At 41.8% G+C, this 19,602-nt stretch overlaps 1 protein-coding gene across 10 annotated transcripts in view; it reads left to right on the top strand.

The window, feature by feature from the left end:
* LOC121293223 (plasma membrane calcium-transporting ATPase 1-like) overlaps positions 1 to 18,865 on the top strand; it is a 107,464-nt gene extending 88,599 nt beyond the window's left edge. For 9 of the 10 annotated variants that reach the window (XM_041216060.1, XM_041216067.1, XM_041216059.1 and 6 more), the window contains 6 exons: positions 4,148 to 4,361; positions 5,414 to 5,625; positions 5,727 to 5,834; positions 11,180 to 11,362; positions 11,594 to 11,680; positions 17,705 to 18,865. In XM_041216060.1, the coding sequence (XP_041071994.1) occupies positions 4,148 to 4,361; positions 5,414 to 5,625; positions 5,727 to 5,834; positions 11,180 to 11,362; positions 11,594 to 11,680; positions 17,705 to 18,016 (1,116 nt within the window). In that variant the 3' untranslated portion in view covers positions 18,017 to 18,865. The remainder of the gene's footprint in view (positions 1 to 4,147; positions 4,362 to 5,413; positions 5,626 to 5,726; positions 5,835 to 11,179; positions 11,363 to 11,593; positions 11,681 to 17,704) is intronic. The other variant, XM_041216069.1, reaches the window with a different exon arrangement.
* Positions 18,866 to 19,602: the final 737 nt, after the last annotated feature.

Raw genomic sequence — 19,602 nt, 5'->3', positions numbered from 1 at the left:
TTGAAGATATGGCGCAAAGGAGATTTGTTCTAAGGCTTCTAAAGAAGAGGGCTCTAGACAAAGTAGAAAGATAAACTGTTGATGTTGTCAGAACAGTCGAGAACCAGGGAGAGAACACTACAATCAGCAAAAGAACCAAAGATAACAAGAAAAAAAATTAACCAAATGGTTCGGATCTGAAACGCATTGCTTGAATGTATGATGGAGAACCGTTCAATTACAGCTTTCAAAAGTGAATTGGATAAGCCCTGACACACAATTTGCAGGGCTATGGGGAAAGGGTGGGAGCATGGGACCAGCTAAATTGCTTTTGCAGAGAACTGTCATGAATGGTTACAGCAGCAGAGAAGGAAGCCATTCTGATTTGCAGAATATTTACAGTGCAGGAGGAGGCCATTCAGCCCATTGAGTCTGCACTGACTCTGAAAGAGCATCCTACTACTCCACTCCCATGACTTACTCCCATAACCATGCACATTCTTTTCTTTCAGATAGCTATCCAATTCCTTTTTGAATCCATTGATTGAACCTGCCGAGACCACCCTCTCAGGAAGTTTGTTTCAGACTCCAGCCACCCTCTGGGTGAAAAAAATTTTCCTCACTTTACTCCTTTTGCCAATTATTTTGAACCTGTGCCCTCTAGTTCTTGATGCTGCCTTGAGTGCGAGCAGTTTCTCACATTTACCCTGTCCATACCCCTCAGGATCTTGAATACATCCATCATGTCTCCTCTCACCCACTTTTTCTGAAGGAAAATAGACCTCCAACCTATCCTCCATAGCTACAATTCTTCCCTGGAATCATTCTCATGAATCTCCTCTGTAGTCTCTCCAAATGCCTTCACATCCTTCCTCAAGTATGGCACCTAGAACAGGATGTCCTAGGTCTAACTAGTGTCATATACAAGTTCAACATAACCTCCTTACTCTTGTACTCAATGTTTCTATTAGAAAAGCCTAAGATACTATGTTTTATTAACTGCTCTCTCAACATGTGACTTGTGTGCATATACACTGAGGTCCTTCTATTCCTTTAGAGTGTCTCCCATTATTTTATACTATCCCTATTCTTCCTGCCAAAATGAATCACCCCTCACTTTTGTGCATTGAAATTCATCTGCCACTTGTCTGCCCAAACCACCAGCATGTATATGTATTGGTTTCACTTCCGAGGCTCAACTTAAAAATTATCAAAAGTATATTACAGGTTGCTTGCGCAGAAACCGTAGGGCTACAAGTTTGAATTTGCGCTTGATAGCCCTAACTATTACAGCAGTTTCCCTTGGATTTCATAATCCTTTTAAATCTGCCTTACGTGGTGATTTTCCCTCCATAATGTCGGTGTACGGATGAAGGAGGACCTTAAAATAAAACGCATCCTTCAAGTGCAAGCTGTTTTTGCAAGAGCACTTGAATCTGTCCCATTTCTGGGAACACATTTCTATATATTTTAATATTCCTATTCATCCTTTGTACCCTAGGGAAAACTGTACATTGTGGCTATTCTGATCTTACACTGGCTGTGCAAGTTCTTGCTCCTTGAGCATTGTGCTCTTACTGATCTTTGTCAGGCTGGTCCTTGAGTCTTAACTGGACAAATCTTGGTGGCTTGGCTACTAACTATCCAGGTCCTTGAGTAGGGATCATCCATTTGAATGATGAACATTGTATGACTAGGAAAAGTGATGGAAAAGCTTATGGGCTTGTTCTAAGGTGACTATAAAATGTATCCTAAGACTAGGATTCATCCTATAGTAAATTGGATCCAGTTCCCTTTAGCAGTTATAGGGGAGGTAGTGGTATTGTCACTGGACTGGTAATCCAGAGACCCAGGGTAATGCTCCGAGGACCCAGATGGTTAAATTGAATTCAATAAAAATCTAGAATTAAAAGTCTAATAACCATAAAACCATGGTCCATTGTCATAAAAACCCATCTGATTTAGGTTACTTGGTCTGGCATGCATGTGACTCCAGACCCACAGCAATGTGGTTGACTCTTAAATGCCCTCTAAACAAGGGCAATTAGGGATGGGTAATAAATGCTGGCCTAGCCAGTGATGCCTTCATCCCATGAATGAATGATAAAAATTCTGTTCATGCAAAATCAATTGAGCCCTTTCTTTAGTAATTCATGGGATGTGGGCTTCACTGTCTGGGCCAGCATTTATTGCCCATTCCTAGTTGTCCTTGAGAAGGTGGTGAGCTACCTTCTTGAACCGCTGCAGTCCATGTGATGTAGGTAAACCCACAGTTCTGTTAGGAAGCAAGTTCCAGGATTTTGACTCAGTGACTGTGTGAAGGAACGGTGATTATAATTCCAAGTCAGGATGGCGAATGACTTGGAGGGGAACTTCCAGGTGGTGGTGTTCCCATCTATCTGCTGCTCTTGTCCTTCTAGCTGGTAGTGGTCATGGGTTTGGAAGGTGCTGTCGAAGGAACCTTGGTGAATTCCTGTAGTACATCTTGTAGATGGTGTACACTGCTGCTACTGTGTGTTGGTGGTGGAGGAGTGAATGTTTGTGAATGTGATGCCAATCAAGCAGGCTGCTTTGTCCTGGATGGTATCAAGCTGCTTGTGTTGTTGGAGCTACACTCATCCAGGCAAGCGGGGAGTATTCCCTCACACACCTGACATGTGCCTTGTCGATGGTGGACAGGCTTTGGAGTCCGGAAGTGAGTTACTTGTCGCACAATTCCTAGCCTCTGACCTGCTCTTGTAGCCACAGTATTTAAATGGCTAGTCCAGTTCAGTTTCTGTTTAATGGTAACCACCTCCCCCCCCCCCCCCCAATCAACAAGGATATTGATTGTGGAGGATTCAGTAATGGTAATGCCATTGAACAACAATGGGCACTGGTTGGATTCTCTCTTGTTGGAGATGGTCATTGCCTGACACTTGTGTGGCGTGAATGTTAATTGCCACTTGTCAGCCCAAGCCTGGATATTGTCCAGGTCTTGCTGCATTTGGACATGGACTGCATTCTGGTTTCATGAATGATGATGGCAAAACAAACTGAAGTGGCATGTTGGAACCGGAAAGTAGAGGCTAAGGATGCATAACTAGCTCAATTCAACAATGAACTTGATGTAGAGGGCTCATGAATTTGTTTAGATAGTGGACTTTGGTTTGTCACCTTAGTACACTGCCATTTACTGCTTTGATAGTAGCCTTGGGAGCTACACAGTGAAGAAAAAGTACTAGGAAGGGTACTCTGAGACATTTTCTGATATTATATAATAGAACTAATTAGGCCAGTCAACTGCTTTGGTCATAAGCCACTCTCCTTGGCCAATCTTAAATGTTTTTTCAGAGAATCTGCAAGGCTGCCACAGGGAGTAAAGGACAGGTTGAGTATCCTCTATCTGAAACCTTTGGGGTTGAATGCATTTTGGATTTTAGATAACTTTTTGGTTTCTGGATACCACATTTATGTCTAGGCCTAATTGTATTATAATGGCCAAAGCCTTGCTAGAGTTTGGTTTAAAGTAGAGAAAATGGCAAGAAAAGTAAGATGTTCCAATGAATATTAAATACAGGGCACCTGTAATAAGCTTCCACCTGTGGTGCCATCTGTGATGGTGCCTGTAGGTGAGGGTCCGCGAGGTCGGCGCATCCAGTGTTTGGATTTACAGATAGAGGATATTCAACTGGTACAGTCTTTCAATAAACTTAATCCTTCCAGAAATGTTCTTTGAAGTTTTACTTGTGTGAATGTCCAGTGCGTTGTCAGAATTTTCCTGGGCTCTCCATGAAGTTAGTTGAAATCAAGCACCCTCCACATACTCCAATCATTCTGCCACTGTGTGCAGGTGCATTTCTGGGAGGATTGGAGGTTCTAAGTGTGAATCTCATTTTGCATCACACTAATTAATGCTTTGAAGGAAATTTCCTGTCTTGTATCCATCCTTGTAGAATTTTTGTTCTTCAAATGGGAAGTGAAACATACCACAAGGGAACCTGATCCTGTGGGTTTGCTGATTGAATTTGTGTATAGGAACTAAATATTTCTCAATTTCTTTGATTATCTTGATTTAATGCAGAACTGTGAAATGTTTGCTGATTAAAAATTCTCAACACTACAATATGTAATGTGAATTGAACTGGTTCAGTTATGATTTTTAAATATTTAAAAAATTGGATTTTAGGATTCTCCGTTGAAGGCTGTGCAAATGCTTTGGGTAAATCTGATCATGGACACCTTTGCATCACTTGCTTTAGCCACTGAACCGCCCACAGAAGCACTTCTGCTAAGGAAACCTTATGGCAGAAATAAACCGCTCATCTCTCGTACAATGATGAAGAATATTTTGGGCCATGCTGTCTACCAACTTGTTGTTGTTTTTACACTCTTGTTTGCTGGTAAGCAGAGGGTTTTAACCCTCTTAATAGCTTTAGATTTTTTAATAAACCTTTGTTGGTGTCAGTGGCTTATACTTAACAGTAAATTTAGAGTTTTGATTGGAAAAATATTATATTTGGGATTACAAATAATGCAATCTGCTTTAATTTGAGCTTAGTTTATACTTAACATTAAGCTTTTTAAAAATCTAACTTAATTGCCTTTAGGATATAAATGCCTGATTCGTGCTGAGATTGGACTTAATGGGACTAAAAGCTGACAAACCTGCTGGAACTGATGGCCCACATCAGGGGTTTAAGAATTAGCTCCATTGAGCTAGTGGGTGCATTGGTTTTGATCTTCCAAAATTCTAGAATGCTTCCTGTAGGCTGGAAGCAATCATAACCCAGCTATTCACAAAGAGATTGAAAATGGGAGCGAAAGGCTAGTTAACCCAATATCTATAGTGAAGTAACTGATGGGAGCTACTATTCTAGATGTGGTAACAGGCACTTGGGGGGGAGAATATGATTTAGACAAGCCAGCAATTTTATGGAAGGGTAATCATATTTGACAGCTTATTGACACAGTAACAAGCAGGGTAGACAGGGATATATATTTGGATTTTCAAAAGGCATTTAAATTAGAGGCCACTCTTGCCAACATTGGTTGAATGGAATGGGAGTTGGCTCAAAAGTATTTAAAATTTTGAAAAATAGGAATAATGGTACATGTTGAGAGCACTGTGCACAAATTCAGGAGGAATTGGACATGCTGAGACTGTGGGTGAGAAATTGGTAACAACGAACTCAGGATGAATGATGCTGCTTATTTGCTTTCTCCATTTGATAAAACTGGGCTTCACAGTAGTGCATACAAAGTAAGCTTACTGTGGCCAATCACTTGACAGAACGAAAGGAAAGCTCTGTCTGATTATAGCCAGTCTGTAGGAAGATTCCTCAAAGCTAAATGATTTCTTGTTAACTGAGAATTGCAAATAGTAATTTCTAACCATTTTGTATTCGCACTGGAGTAATGTGGTTTTTCAAATGTAATTTTTTAATTGATTCAGGTGAAAAAATATTTGATATTGACTGTGGACGAAATGCTCCTCTTCATGCCCCCCCTTCAGAACACTACACAATTGTATTTAATACATTTGTCATGATGCAGTTGTTTAATGAAGTGAATGCTCGAAAAATTCATGGTGAAAGGAACGTTTTTGATGGAATTTTCAACAATCTGATATTTTGTAGTATTGTACTGGGAACATTTTTAATACAGGTAAGTGACCCAGTTTTGATATGCTAATCCTTTAAAGTAGCATTTGCCTTTCAATATTGGACTGGTTGCAATCTCTACAATTTAAATTGTGTTTTCTTTAGATCGTTATTGTTCAATTTGGCGGGAAGCCATTTAGCTGCACTGAGCTAACAGCTGATCAGTGGTTATGGTGTATTTTTCTAGGAATGGGAACACTACTATGGGGACAGGTAAGCATCTTGGTTTGGAAAACTTGTCTTGCATTTCATATAGGAGCAGAGAAACTTAAGCTTTGTTTGCAACATAACGCTAGCATAAGCCAGTCAACATCCTGGGGGTTACTATTGACCAGAAAATAAACTGCACTAGCCATATAAATACTGTGGCTACAAGAGCAGGTCAGAGGCTAGGAGTCCTACGGCGAGTAACTCCCCTCCTGACTCCCCAAAGCCTGTCCTCCAATCTAAGGCACGTCAGGAGTTTGATGGAATACTCTCCCCTTACCTGATGAGTGCAGCTCCAACAACACTGAAGAAGCTTGACACCATCCAGGACTGGGGAGGCGATGATGTAGCAGTATTGTCGCTGGACTAGTAATCCAGAGGTCCAAGATAATGCTCTGGGTTTGAAACCTGCCACGGCAGGTAGAATTTGAATTCAATAAAAAATCTGGAATTTAAAAGTCCAAGAAACCATTGTCGATTGTTCCCTTTAAGGAAGGAAATCTGTCTTCCTTACCTGGTCTGGCCTACATGTGATTCCAGACCCTCAACAGTGTGGTTGACTCTTAAATGCCCTCTGAAATGGCCGAGCAAGCCACTCAATTGTAACAAACCACTACAAAAATACAAACATCTGGGGATTAGGGCCAAAATTGGGAGAGCTGTCTCACAGACTAGTCAAGCAACAGCCTGACATAGTCATCCTCACGGAATCATACCTTACAGATAATGTTCCAGACTCCTCCATCAAGATCCCTGGATATGTCCTGTCCCATTGGAAGGACGGACCCAGCAGAGGTGGTGGCACAGTGGTATACAGTTTGGAGGGAGTTGCTCTGGAAGTCCTCAACATCGACTCTGGACCCCATGAAGTCTCATGGCATCAGGTCAAACATGGGCAAGGAAACCTCCTGATTACCATGTACTGCGCTCCCTCAGCTGATGAATCAGTGCTCCTCCATGTTGAACACTACTTGGAGGAAGCATTGAGGGTGGCAAGGGCACAGAATGTACTCTGGCTGGGGGACTTCAATGGCCATCACCAAGAGTGGCTCGGTAGGACCACTACTGACTGAACTGGCCAAGTCCTAAATGACATAGCTGCTAGACTGGGTCTGTGGCAGGTGGTGAGGGAACTAACGAGGGAAAAGCGTACTTGACCTCATCCTCACCAACCTGCCTGCCGCAGATGCATCTATCCATGACAGTATTGGTAGGAGTGACCACTGCACAGTCATTGTGGAGAGATGAAGTTCCACCTTCACATTGAGGATACCTTCCATCGTGTTGTACCACTGAGCTAAATGGGATAGATTTCGCACAGATGTAGCAACTCAAGACTGGGCATCCATGAGGCGCTGTGGACCATCAGCAGCAACAGAATTGTACTCACAGTCTGTAACCTCGTGGCCCAGCATGTCCCCCACTCTACCATTACCATCAAGCCAGGGGATCAACCCTGGTTCAATAAAAAGTGGAGGAGGGCATGACAGGAGTAGCACCAAGCATACCTAAAAGTGAAGGGTCAACCTGGTGAACCTATAAAACGACTTGTGTGCCAAACAGCATAAGCAGCAAGTGATAGAGCTAAGAGGTCCCACAACCAATGGATCAGATCTAAGCTCTGCAATCCTGCCACATCTAGTTGTGAATGGTGGTGGACAATTAAATAACTCACTGGAGGAGGAGGAGGCTCCACAAATATCCCCACCCTCAATGATGGAGGAGCCCAGAGCAACAGTGAAAAAGATGAGGCTGAAGCATTCGCAACAATCTTCAGCCAGAATTGCCGAGTGGATGATCCATCTCAGCCTTCTCCGGAGGCTCCCAGCATCACAGATGCCAGTCTTCAGCCAATTCGATTCACTCCACTTAATATCTAGAAAGGGCTGAAGGCACTGGATACTGCAAAGGCTGTGGGCCCTGACAGTATTCCAGCAATAGTACTGAAGACTTGTGCTCCAGAACTTGATGCGTGCCTAGCCAAGCTGTTCCAGTATAGCTACAACACTGGCATCTACCCAGCTATGCCCAGGTATGTCCTTTACACAAAAAGCAGGACAAATTCAACCCGGCCAATTACCACCCTATCAGTCTACTCTCGATCATCAGTAAAATATGGAAGGGGTCTTCAACAGTACTTTCAAGTGGCACTTGCCTTTCAATAACCTGCTCACTGACGCCCAGTTTGGATTCCGTGAGGGCCACTGAGCTCCTGACCTCATTACAACCTTGGTTCAAACATGGACAAAAGACTTGAACTACCGAAATGAAGTGAGTGACTGCTCTTGACCTCAAGGCAGCATTTGACCGAGTGTGGCATCAAGGAGCCCTAGCAAAACTGGAGTCAATGGGAATCGGGAGGAAAGCTCTCTGCTGGTTGGAGTCATACCAGGCACAAAGGAAGATGGTTGTGGTTGTTGGTTAGTCATCTCAGCTCCAGGACATCGCTGCAGGAGTTCCTCAGGGTAGTATCCTAGGCCTAACCATCTTCCACTGCTTCATCAATGACCACCTTTCCATCATAAGGTCAGAAGTGGGGATATTCGCTGATAATTGCACAACGTTCACCATTCATGACTCAGATACTGAAGCAGTCTGTCCAAATGCAGCAAGTATTGGACAATATCCAGGCTTGGACTGACAAATGGCAGGTAAAATTTCGGCCACGCAATTGTCAGGCAATGGCCATCTCCAACAAGAGAGAATCCAACTATCGACCCATAAATTCAAAGGCATTACCATCACTGAATCCCCAACTATCAACATCCTGAGGGTTACTATTGACCAGAAACTGAACTGGACTAGCCATTTAAATACTGTGGCTACAAAAGCAGGCCAGAGGCTAGGAATTGTGTGACGAGTAACTCACCACCTGACTCCTCAAAGCCTGTCCACCATCTACAAGGCACAATTCAGGAATGTGATGGAATATTCCCCACTTGTCTGGATGAGTGCAGCTCCCACATCACTTAAGAAGCTGGACACCATCCAGGACAAAGCAGTCCACTTGATTGGTACCACATCCACAAACAATCACTCCCTCCACCACCGACGCACAATAGCAGCAGTGTCTACCATCTACAAGACACACTGCAGGAATTCACCAAGGCTCCTTAGACAGCACATTCCAAACCCAATTCCTTCTAGATGTTAGTGGTCAAGGGTAGCAGTTAGATGGGAACACCACCACCTGGAAGTTCCCCTCCAAGTCACTCACCATCCTGACTTGGAAATATATCGCAGTTCCTTCATTGTCACTGGGTCAAAATCCTGGAACTTCCTCCTTAACAGCACTGTGGGTGTACCTACAACACATTGACTGCAGCGGTTCAAGAAGGCAGCTCACCACCACCTTCTCAATGGCAAGTGGTTATGGGCAATAAATGCTGGCCCAGCCAGCGAAGCCCACATCCCATGAATGAATCAAAAAATAAGAGAAAGAAGCCTGCTTGATTGGCACCTCATCCACAAACCTTCACTTCCTCCGCCACTGACGCACAGTAGCAGCAGTGTGTACCACCTGCAAGATGTACTGCAGGAACTCGACTAGTCTCCTAAGCCAGTATCTTCCAAACCCATGACCACTACCAACTAGAAGGTCAAGGGCAGCAGATACATGGGAGCACCACCTACAGGTTCCCCTCCAAGCCACACACCATCCTAACCTGGAAATATATCACCATTCCTCTGTTGCTGGGTCAAAATCCCGAAACTCCCTGCCACCCCCCGCCCCGAAACAGCACTGTGGGTGTACCTCACATGTCGGCTTGGCCTAAATAGCCAAGTGGTTATGGTACTGGGCTTGTAACCCCAAGATCAAGAGTTCAAATCTCACAATGGCAAACTATGAAACAATGTAACTTCATCTGAATAGGAACAGATGGAAACGTGTTTGTACTCAAGAGTTACACCACATAGACTGCAGTTCAAGAAGGCAGCTCACCACCACCTCCTCGAGGGCAATTGGGGATGGGCAATAAATGGTGCCCACATCCCATGAATGAGTAATAAAAGTTCCCATTGAAAGAATAGTTCATGTGGCTTATAGCATTTGGGGTAACAGTACAACATTCCTTGTCCTTATCCTGCCTTTTGTCAAAGTGAAACTAAATAAAAGGCATTATAATAGTTGGCTTGGTCAGTATGAAATACCTGGGTGAGATTGTGCTATGACTTTTAGGGCATTTCATTTAAGCTTTGCTGTTGTTTGAGTCTTAATTTCACTTCAAGCCTTGAGGGGGCCACTTTACAAGGCCTAGGCATCTATTTGTATGGATTTTTCTTCTCTGGTATTCTGTAACTAATTATTTCAATGTTAGATTGGTAATAATAGTAACCTCAGATTGGCTAAGTGCTTTAACCATTAAAGATTGTGATGCTCACAAAATTTGCAATAATTGATCTTAGAATACAGCAAGTTGTGATGCACCTTGTTACAAATTAGCCCAGTGAAATGCCTAAATATAAATTGCTTAGCTTTAAATTATATGTCCAATCGGAAATCCATGTACCAGCTTAAAGTGATGGTTCTGTGAACTTTGTGATTTATGTTCATTACTTCAAAGTTTCAGTTGAACCAATTTTTCTTTTGTTCATGGGATGTTGGCACACTGGCAAGGCCAGCATTTATTGTCCACCTCTAATTGAATTTGAGAAGGTAATAATGACCTGCTGGAGTCAATGTGGTTTGGTTATAGCCACAGTGCTGATAGAAAAGGAGTTTGAGAATGTTGACCCAGTGACAGTGAAGGAATAACATAGCTCCAAGTCAGGACAGTGAGTGACTTGGAGGGGAACTTGTAGCTGGTGTTCCCATGTGCCTGCTGACCTTCTAGGTAGTGGAGGTCATGTGATTGGGAGTACTGTCAAAGGAGCCTGAGTGAGTTGCTGCAGTGTATCCTGTGGATGGTACACATTGCTGCCACTGCTGGAGGGAGTGAATGTTTAAATCGCACAAATTCTAATGTTCAGAGCAGGTAATGCATTCAAATCTCCAGATTGTAAATCTGACTGTTAAGCTGAGTAAGTAAATATTCAAACAGAGCAATGAAACTGAGTAAAAACGAAGATGATAATGGAGGACGAGGAAATGAACAAAATATTGACATGTAATAGTATTTTTAGAAAATAAAGTTTGATCCATTCTAAAAATGTTTTAATTTGATAATATTTACAACTGGTGTATACGCTAGTGTTTAAATACATGCAAATTGAATAAATTAATCTTGGGATTTTCTGAATAAGTTGTCTGATTTTCTACGAACAGTTTGAGTTGAGTCTAATGGTGCGTACGTGTTTTGAAGTATAGGGGAAATTCAGTAGTCTGTTTGAAACAAGTATTTCTGTTACAGCTGATTGCTACAATTCCAACAAGCCGCTTAAAATTTCTCAAAGAAGCTGGTCTTGGCACACAAAAGGAAGAGATTCCAGAGGATGAGTTGGAAGAGGATATTGAAGAAATTGACCATGCAGAGAGAGAATTACGTCATGGTCAGATCTTGTGGTTCAGAGGTCTGAACAGAATACAGACTCAGGTATAAATGCTATACTTAACCACTTTTTAATAATGGAAGAAAAGGCCTGTGTCAGGATTGTCCCGGATGCCTTTGCTTTTTATTAACTGTAACTCTACTGCTATCCTGTAAACTCTTGCCTTTGTTATAATCTCTGCTCTTGTGTATTATAGATCGGATGGTTTTCTCTCATTCTTTTTTTTCGCTCTCTCTCTCTCTGAACAAGCTGTCACAATCTCTGGTTCCTTGCAGATGGATGTAGTGAATGCTTTCCAGACTGGAACTTCCTTTCAGGGAGCTCTAAGGCGGCAACCTTCCATCGCCAGCCAGCACCATGATGTAACAAATGTTTCTACCCCTACACATGTAGTGTTTACTGCTGCCACTACTGCTTCTACTACTGTGGGGTGTGAGTTTGTTTCTTAGTGCATGACATTAACATTTCCTGAAACACATGCCTAACGTTTCTCATTTTCTCCCTTAGTACCCTCCAAACTTCATTTGTTTCAGTCTGTTCATGCAGCTTTTCTTAAAATGTGGTCACCAAGTCTTCAGATTTTATTTTCTTTTGAGGGCTAGAGAACTCGTGAAACTTGCAGAAAAAAAACCTATGAAGGCTGAAAGTCTATTCCTGTCAAATTTCTATATAATTACATTTCTTTGGATTAAGATTCAAAAGTGCCTGTGTAAATGGTTGAGTATAAGCCCATATTTAGAGGTTCTTTCACATTTGCAATGTATAAAGTGCCCTTTTTTTGTCAAATCCATAATACATTGTTCTACTTGTCATTAACTCTATAGGTTTTTTAATCTCTCTCGAACTAAATTAATCAAATTCAGAAAGCTGGACTGTGGATGTGTGTGCTTCTCTTTCTAGGTCTACACATTTCTGTTACAGCGACAAGAGGGATTTCTGTGAGCACTTTTTATAACATTTGACGTGTCTTATGTTATGAAACTCATCCATTAGGTTTTCTTTCCTTGCCTCATGTGCCTGAGTTATTAAATCACAAGCATTGTAGTGAGACACTGCACAAAATCCATAGATCAAAGGGACAAGATTACACCATCCTGCATTATACACATTTCTGGATCTGCTGTACTTCAAAGCTAAATCAGATCAACTATATTTTTAGATTGTATTCATCTTCAAGTTGTCTAGCTACTTGTTTCTTCTGCCCTAGCCTGTCTATATTGAAATATTCCATTACTGTGCATCAATTGATTATTGTGTCCAAGAAACACTTCATGTTCAGTGAAATTGTACTTGACTTTTGTGATTGACCATCCTGTGTAAAACACTTGAAACCTGGAAAAAAATCAGTCTTGAATTTTCTCTTCCTAAACTTGTATTTTATAATTCGTAAGTACTTAACACTGAAAAGTAGAGGCCAAGCCTGAGGTTGCTGTCTAGAACTTGTGAACAGAAATATTCAATCCAGTTTTAAAAATGAGAGAAACTGAACATGTTTTGTGTTCATTTAACTGAGGCCTGGATTGGAATCCAGAAAATAACCTGGCTGCCAGATTCCTTGAATTTATCTTGTTTCAAACTAGTTCCTACCACATCTGAGCAGACCACTTGCAGTAGCTTGGTAAATTGGCAATCTGAAGAGCTACAAAGGAAGCGGATAATGTTGCAATCAGGAATGAATCGAGGAAGCTTTGCTTGAAATATTCTCTACCAACTTCCCTGCTTTTTGGTCATCACAGTTTAAGTTCCATAGTTTATGGAATAATCCCAGTGCCATGTGCTAGCAAGCTCAGAAATAGAGAATAGCACAGATGAATACATGGCTTAAGAGTTGGTACAGGAGAGAGGGTTTTAGATTCCAGGATCACTGGAATCGTTTCTGGGGAAGGTGGGACCTGTACAAGCAGGACAGTCTACATCTGAACCAGAGTGAGACTAACATCCTTGCGGGTGGGTTTGCTAGTGCTGTTGGGAGGAGTTTAAACTAACTTGGCAGGGGGAGGGGACACAATGTTAGCAGAATAGGGACACATCATAATACAGTAAAACAATCAAGTCAGCGGGAGTACAGCTGCATTAAGTTTCAAGGGAGTAAGGCATGGCTGGATGGCCTCTATTTTAATGCCAGGAGTATTACAGGTAAAATGGATGAGTTAAGGGTGAGGGTTGACAGGTGGAATTGTTATATAGTAACCATCACAGAGACTTGGTTGAGGGAGGGGCAGGATTGGCAGCTCAACATTCCGGGATATAAAATCTTCAGGTGGGACAGGAGAGGGGGTAAAAGAGGAGGAGGCATTGCATAGTTAAGGAGTCAGTTACTGCAGTAAGGAAAAATGATATCTTGGAGGGGGAATCGAATGAAGCTTTGTGGGTAAAGCTTAAGAATCAAAAAGGGGCAGCCACATTGTTAGGTGTTTATTATAGACCCCTAGATAGTAAGTGGGAAATTGAGGAGCAAGTATGTGCACAATTTGCGGAGGTGTGTAAAAACAATAACAATAGGGTAATTATATTAGGTGATTTCAACTTTCCCAACATTAATTGGGATGGACATAGTGTTAAGGGCTTGGATGGAGTGGATTTCTTGAAATGTGTACAGGAAAATCTTTTAGGTCGATATGTAGAGGGTTCAACAAGGGGCGGTGCAGTGCTGGACCTAATTCTGGGGAATGAAGCCGGACAAGTGGCTGAGGTGGTGGTGGGGGAGCATTTTAGTGATAGCGACCACAACATCATGGTACAATTTAAGCTTGCTATGGACAAAGAAATAGACAAGTTGCAAAAAAAATGTTTTGGATTGGGGGAGAGTGGATTTTAGTAAAATAAGGCAGGATCTGGCCAAGGTAGACTGGGAACAGCTACTTGTGGGGAAATCTACAGAAGAGCAGTGGGGGGCATTCAAAAAGGAAATGCAGAGGGTACAGGCTGAACATGTTCCTTCTAGTGATAGGAAGGAGTAACAAGTCCAGAGAACAATGGATGACCATAGATATTCAGGATACAATGAGAAGGAAAAGAGAGGCTTTAAGCGGGTACAAGGGAAGCAAATCAGCAGAGACATTAGTGGAGTACAGAAAGTGCAGGATGGAGTTTAAGAAAGCAATTAGGAGAGCAAAGAGGGGATATGAGAAAGCTCTGGCTGGTAAAAGTAGGGAAAATCCCAAGATATTCTATATCTCAATGGGAAGAGGATAACCAGGGAAAGAGTAGGGCCCATTAAGGACCAAGGGGGCAATCTATGGGTGGAGCCAGAGGACATCGGCAGAGTGTTGAACAAATACTTCACATCTGCCTTCACCCAAAAGAATGAGGATGAAGGTATCGAACTCTGGGAGAGAGACTGCGAGGTTCTTGAGCAAATTGATATAGGGAATGACAAGGTATTGGAGGTGTTGGCAGGCTTAAAAGTGGGCAAATCTTCAGGTCTGGATGATGTGTCCCAGACTGCTGAGGGAGGCGAGGAGATCGCAAGAGCTCTGACCCAAATTTTTAATTCCTCTCTGGCCATGGGGGGGGTGTCAGAGGACTGGAGAACAGCTCATGTGGTTCCACTATTTAAGAAAGGTTGTAGAGATAAGCCAGGGAACTACAGGCCAGTGAGTCTCTCACGTCAGTGGTAGGGAGACTATTGGAGAAACATATGAAGGGGAGAATCTATCTCCACTTGGAGAGGCAAGGTTTGATCAGGGATAGTCAGCATGGCTTTGTCAGAGGGAGGTCATGCCTAACAAATTTGATTGAATTTTTTGAGGAGGTGACCAGGTGTGTAGATGAGGATAGCGCATTGGATGTAGTTTGCATGGATTTCAGCAAAGCCTTTGACAAGGTCCCACATGGGGGACTTAAAGAAGGCAAATGCACATGGGATACAGGGTAATTTGATAAGGTGGATTCAAAATTGGCTTAGCTGTAGGAGACAGAGGGTGTTGACAGAAGGATGCTTTAGTGTCTGGAAGCCAGTGGCGTACCACAGGGATCTGTATTGGATCCCCTGTTATTTGTCATTTATATAAACGACATAGATGACTATGTGAGGGGTAGGCTTAGTAAGTTTGCGGATGACAAAGATTGGCCGGGTGGTTAACAGTGAGGTTGAGTGTCTTGGGCTACAGGAAGATATGGACGGAATGGTCAAATGGGTAGATAAGTGGCAGATGGAATTTAATCCTGAAAAAGTGAGAGGTGAAACACTTTGGAAGGAGTAATTTGACAAGGAAGTATAAAAACTTGGTGAGGCCATAGCTGGAGTACTGTGTGCAATTCTGGTCGCCACATTATAGGAAGGATGTGATTGCACTGGAGGAGGTGCAGAGGAGATTCACCAGGATGTTGCCTGGAATGAAAATGTAAGTTATGAAGAGAAGTTGGATAGACTTTGGTTGTTTTCGTTAGAACAGAGAAGACTGAGGGGCGACCTGATCAAGGTGTACAAGATTGAGGGGCATGGATAGGGAGCAGCTGTTCCCCTTAGTTGAAGGGTCAGTCATGAGGGGACATAAGTTCAAGGTGAGGGGCAGGAGGTTTAGGGGGGGATGTGAGGAAAAACCTTTTTACCCAGAGGGTGCTGACGGTCTGGAATGCGCTGCCTAGGAGGGTGGTGGAGGCGGGTTGCCTCACATCTTTTAAAAAGTACCTGGATGAGCACTCGGCATATAACATTCAAGGTTATGGGCCAAGTGCAGGTAAATGTGATTATGTAGGGAGGTCAGGTGTTTCTCACGTGTTGGTGCAGACTCGATGGGCCAAAGGGCCTCTTCCTCACTGAGATTCTGTGAATCCTGGGTTTTCACATGCTTGACTATGCTTTTATAAATATGTTTCAATTCCAGGTTCATGCAATCATGTTTCTTTGTTCCCACTTTAAAAGAAAATACAATCTCTCTCTCTCTTCTCAGCCAGTAGATAATTTCACTCGAACAATGGCAGGTGTAGCAGAGTGGACTTTCTTTGCGCAAGGAAACCATAAGATATAGGAGCAGAAGTAGGCCGTTCAGCCTGTCAAGTCTGCTCTGCCGTTCAATGAGACCATAGCTGATCTGATAATTCTCAATTCCATTTTCCTGCCTTTTCCCAATAACCTTTGAATTCCTTACTGATTAAAAATCTGTATCTCAGCCTCAAATATACTTAACGACCCAGCCTCTACAGCCCTCTGCTGTAAGAATTCCACAGATTCACTGCCCTCAGAAGAAATTCCTCCTCATCTCTGTCTTAAATGGGTGCTTCCTTACTGTTGAGATATGCCCTCTGGTCCTAGACTCCCACAAGGGGAAACGACCTCTTAGCATTTACCCTGTCAAGCCCTCTAAGAATCTTATGTTTCAAAAAGGTTGCCTCTCGTTCTTAACTCCAATGAGTATGGCCCAACCTACTCAACCTCTCCGAAGAAAATCCCTCCATACCTAGGATCAACCTAGTGAACCTTCTCTGGACTGCCTCCAATGCCAGTATATCTTTAAGGGGACCAAAACCATTCCTAGTATTCTAGATGTGGTCTAACTAGTGCCTTGTGTAGTTTTAGCAAGACTTTCCTGCTTTTATACACCATTCTCTTTGAAATAAAGGCTTAACATTCCATTTCCCTTCATACAAGCATCTTTTAAGATTTTTGTCATTAAAAGTGCTATGTAAATAGAAATTGTTGAACTTCATGCTTTCATCACCAATATGTCCACGATCAGAATTTAAGTAGCAAATCTCATGCAATTAGAATACTGAACATATATTGTGCATGAAATGTCTTTCTATAAAGTCCATGTGTATCTATTAGCCTTCCACTCCTCCTCCTCTTTCTCTGCACCCCACCCCCCCACCCCCCCCCCCCCCCCCCCCCCCACAATTCAACATGATGTTGGGCTGGTTTAAATTTGGTATTAATAGCATTGGGCATATACATGAACATTTACACAGGTTGCTATTTAGGATTTTCGCATGTCTCATTTTCTTAATGCTATGTTTATCTTAGCCTTGGCTTTTTATCCATAGTCAGTGGCATCCTAATCCCACGCATGAGGTGGTCCTGTTTTGTAGCTCTTGTTTTGCATTTTTAAATATTTTTGATCTCCAAGAAAGTGAGGTTCTTGAATCGTGGGAGCTGGTAAGTATTGCTGCATTAACTGCTTTGTTTGTATTTTATGGTACATCAGCTTAAGTGCTTACACCAAGGTGACATGCTTTGTTTCTAGATTTATTTACTGTTCTAAAACGTCTTACAAGTTTTTTCCAGTTCTTCAAGCTTCCACTGCATTCTGCACGATACAGATTTCACGTGTGTTGCTATGTAACTGTGGATTTCAACTCAATGCAGCTTAAATCATACCTTAACATTATCAGATCCGTTTATATTACTTTGTCAAACAACTGACACTCTGCATATTTTCTTACAGCTCAGAGTGGTGAATGCATTCCGTAGTTCCTTGTATGAAGGATTAGAGAAACCAGAATCTCGCAGCTCAATCCACAACTTTATGACCCATCCAGAATTTAGAATAGAAGATTCTGACACTCACATCCCTCTTATTGATGAAAGTGAAGCTGAAGATGAACCACCAACAAAACGTGATACCTCACCTAAATTATCTCTCAATGAAAACAACAATGCTGTTGACAGTGGGATCCATCTTACAACCGACACAAGCAAGTCTGCTACCTCTACAATCCCAGGGAGCCCACTACATAGTCTGGAAACGTCTCTCTAGTTTAAGCAGAATGTTAACACACTATATCTAGTGAGCTACAAGAAGGAAAGAAAAATTGGGTCTTTTTACACTGTGTGATTGACAAGATATTCTTGTCTTGGACTTCAGCAGAAGACACACCAAGAATGTAGATACTTTAAGCTTTCTGCCAGACTAAGGGTGCTTTTGGAACTCAAAGTGACACACAAACTGGTATAAAAATGACTTGCTTTGAGGATCTGTTCTGTTACAGAGGATGAAAAATCAACTTTAAGAATTGTCCTGAGCAGTGTGTTAGCTGAACATTTAGCTTTTCTTGATTTCTGGATGGTGTTTTTCAGGCCTTGCCTCATTGATACTTTAATTTCTGCTACTTGGCTGTTAATATTTTGAATTATTTATGTTCTAAATGACGCAGTTCTGTTTACAAGGTTTGTAGATACTTTTGTTTGTTTGTAGGTAGGTGGCTTCCTGACACATGATGCAGAGAAACTAATCCTTCAAATACTACTGTATTTTCAGAAAAAGGGTGTTTCAATTGAAACTGTACTAAATATGCCTGTGATTTACTTGTTAAATATTGTAGATAAAAAGCATAACTTGTAGACAAATAGATAACACTACTAAAACAATGCTGAAGTATTGTAAGTTTATGGCCCCTTTCCCAGTGAAGCCCCTAAATACTTGCACAGATTTTTCAATGATTGTTTCAGAATCTAGTTTCTCAGTTTCTGGGAAATGAACTGAATTAAGATTTTCTCTTCACAAATGAGTAAGGGTGAAATGTTAAGTCAAAGAAAACATCCATGTATAATGAGATGCTTGAGTATTTGTCAGCTCATCAAATGGATTAAATCAAATGCATCATAACCTTAGTCTATCTGTGTTTGTCCTTAGAAATTAGCTTAGACTTGGTCAGATGTGAGCAGAACCTTTTGTTTCTTAGGAAAATTTTAGGTATTCTTTTGGCACAAATGCTATTGGTATTTCTAAAAATCTATTGTTATATAGTATTTTCTTGACATTTAAATAAGAATCTTCCTCTATTTAGCCAATTGTTTTTCTGCCCTTCCCTTTGGGCATACTAAAATATAGGAGGGAGAAAGCACAACACACTGCATCATGTAATGCACAGTACTTGATTTCAAAGTGGAAACAGCTGTTTGTATATCATGGCTTTAACTGAAAAGACTGGAGTACCATGCAGGCCTGATGTATGCTACTGAACCATTCAGTGTGCACTGCTATTCTGGTACAATGGTACATTCAAACTTTCTGAAATGATGTAGGGTGGGATGATTGTCACAATGACTTAGGAATCTTTGTCATACCTTAGGCAGGGAAATTTGAAAACTGCTTCAGCGTTGCAGTACAGTCATTGTTTCTGCACCTGTCTGTAGATAACTGTAAATAGAGATTGTTTTCTTTGAACTTCCCACTCATTTAAGCTTTCACAAGATCTGCTAAAATTTAGTACAATTTTTCAAGATGTAATACATGTCACTGTTACAGAAAAGGGTTATATTTTTATCTTAACATTTGGTGGGGAGAGGAGGGGGGTGGAACTTGAGCATTACAAATTGTACAGCTGGGTATTCCATTGAATT

The sequence above is a fragment of the Carcharodon carcharias genome, chromosome 21, assembly GCF_017639515.1.
Source record: "Carcharodon carcharias isolate sCarCar2 chromosome 21, sCarCar2.pri, whole genome shotgun sequence".
In the NCBI taxonomy this organism is placed as follows: domain Eukaryota; kingdom Metazoa; phylum Chordata; class Chondrichthyes; order Lamniformes; family Lamnidae; genus Carcharodon; species Carcharodon carcharias.
This window is presented reverse-complemented; position numbering and strand designations above follow the sequence as displayed.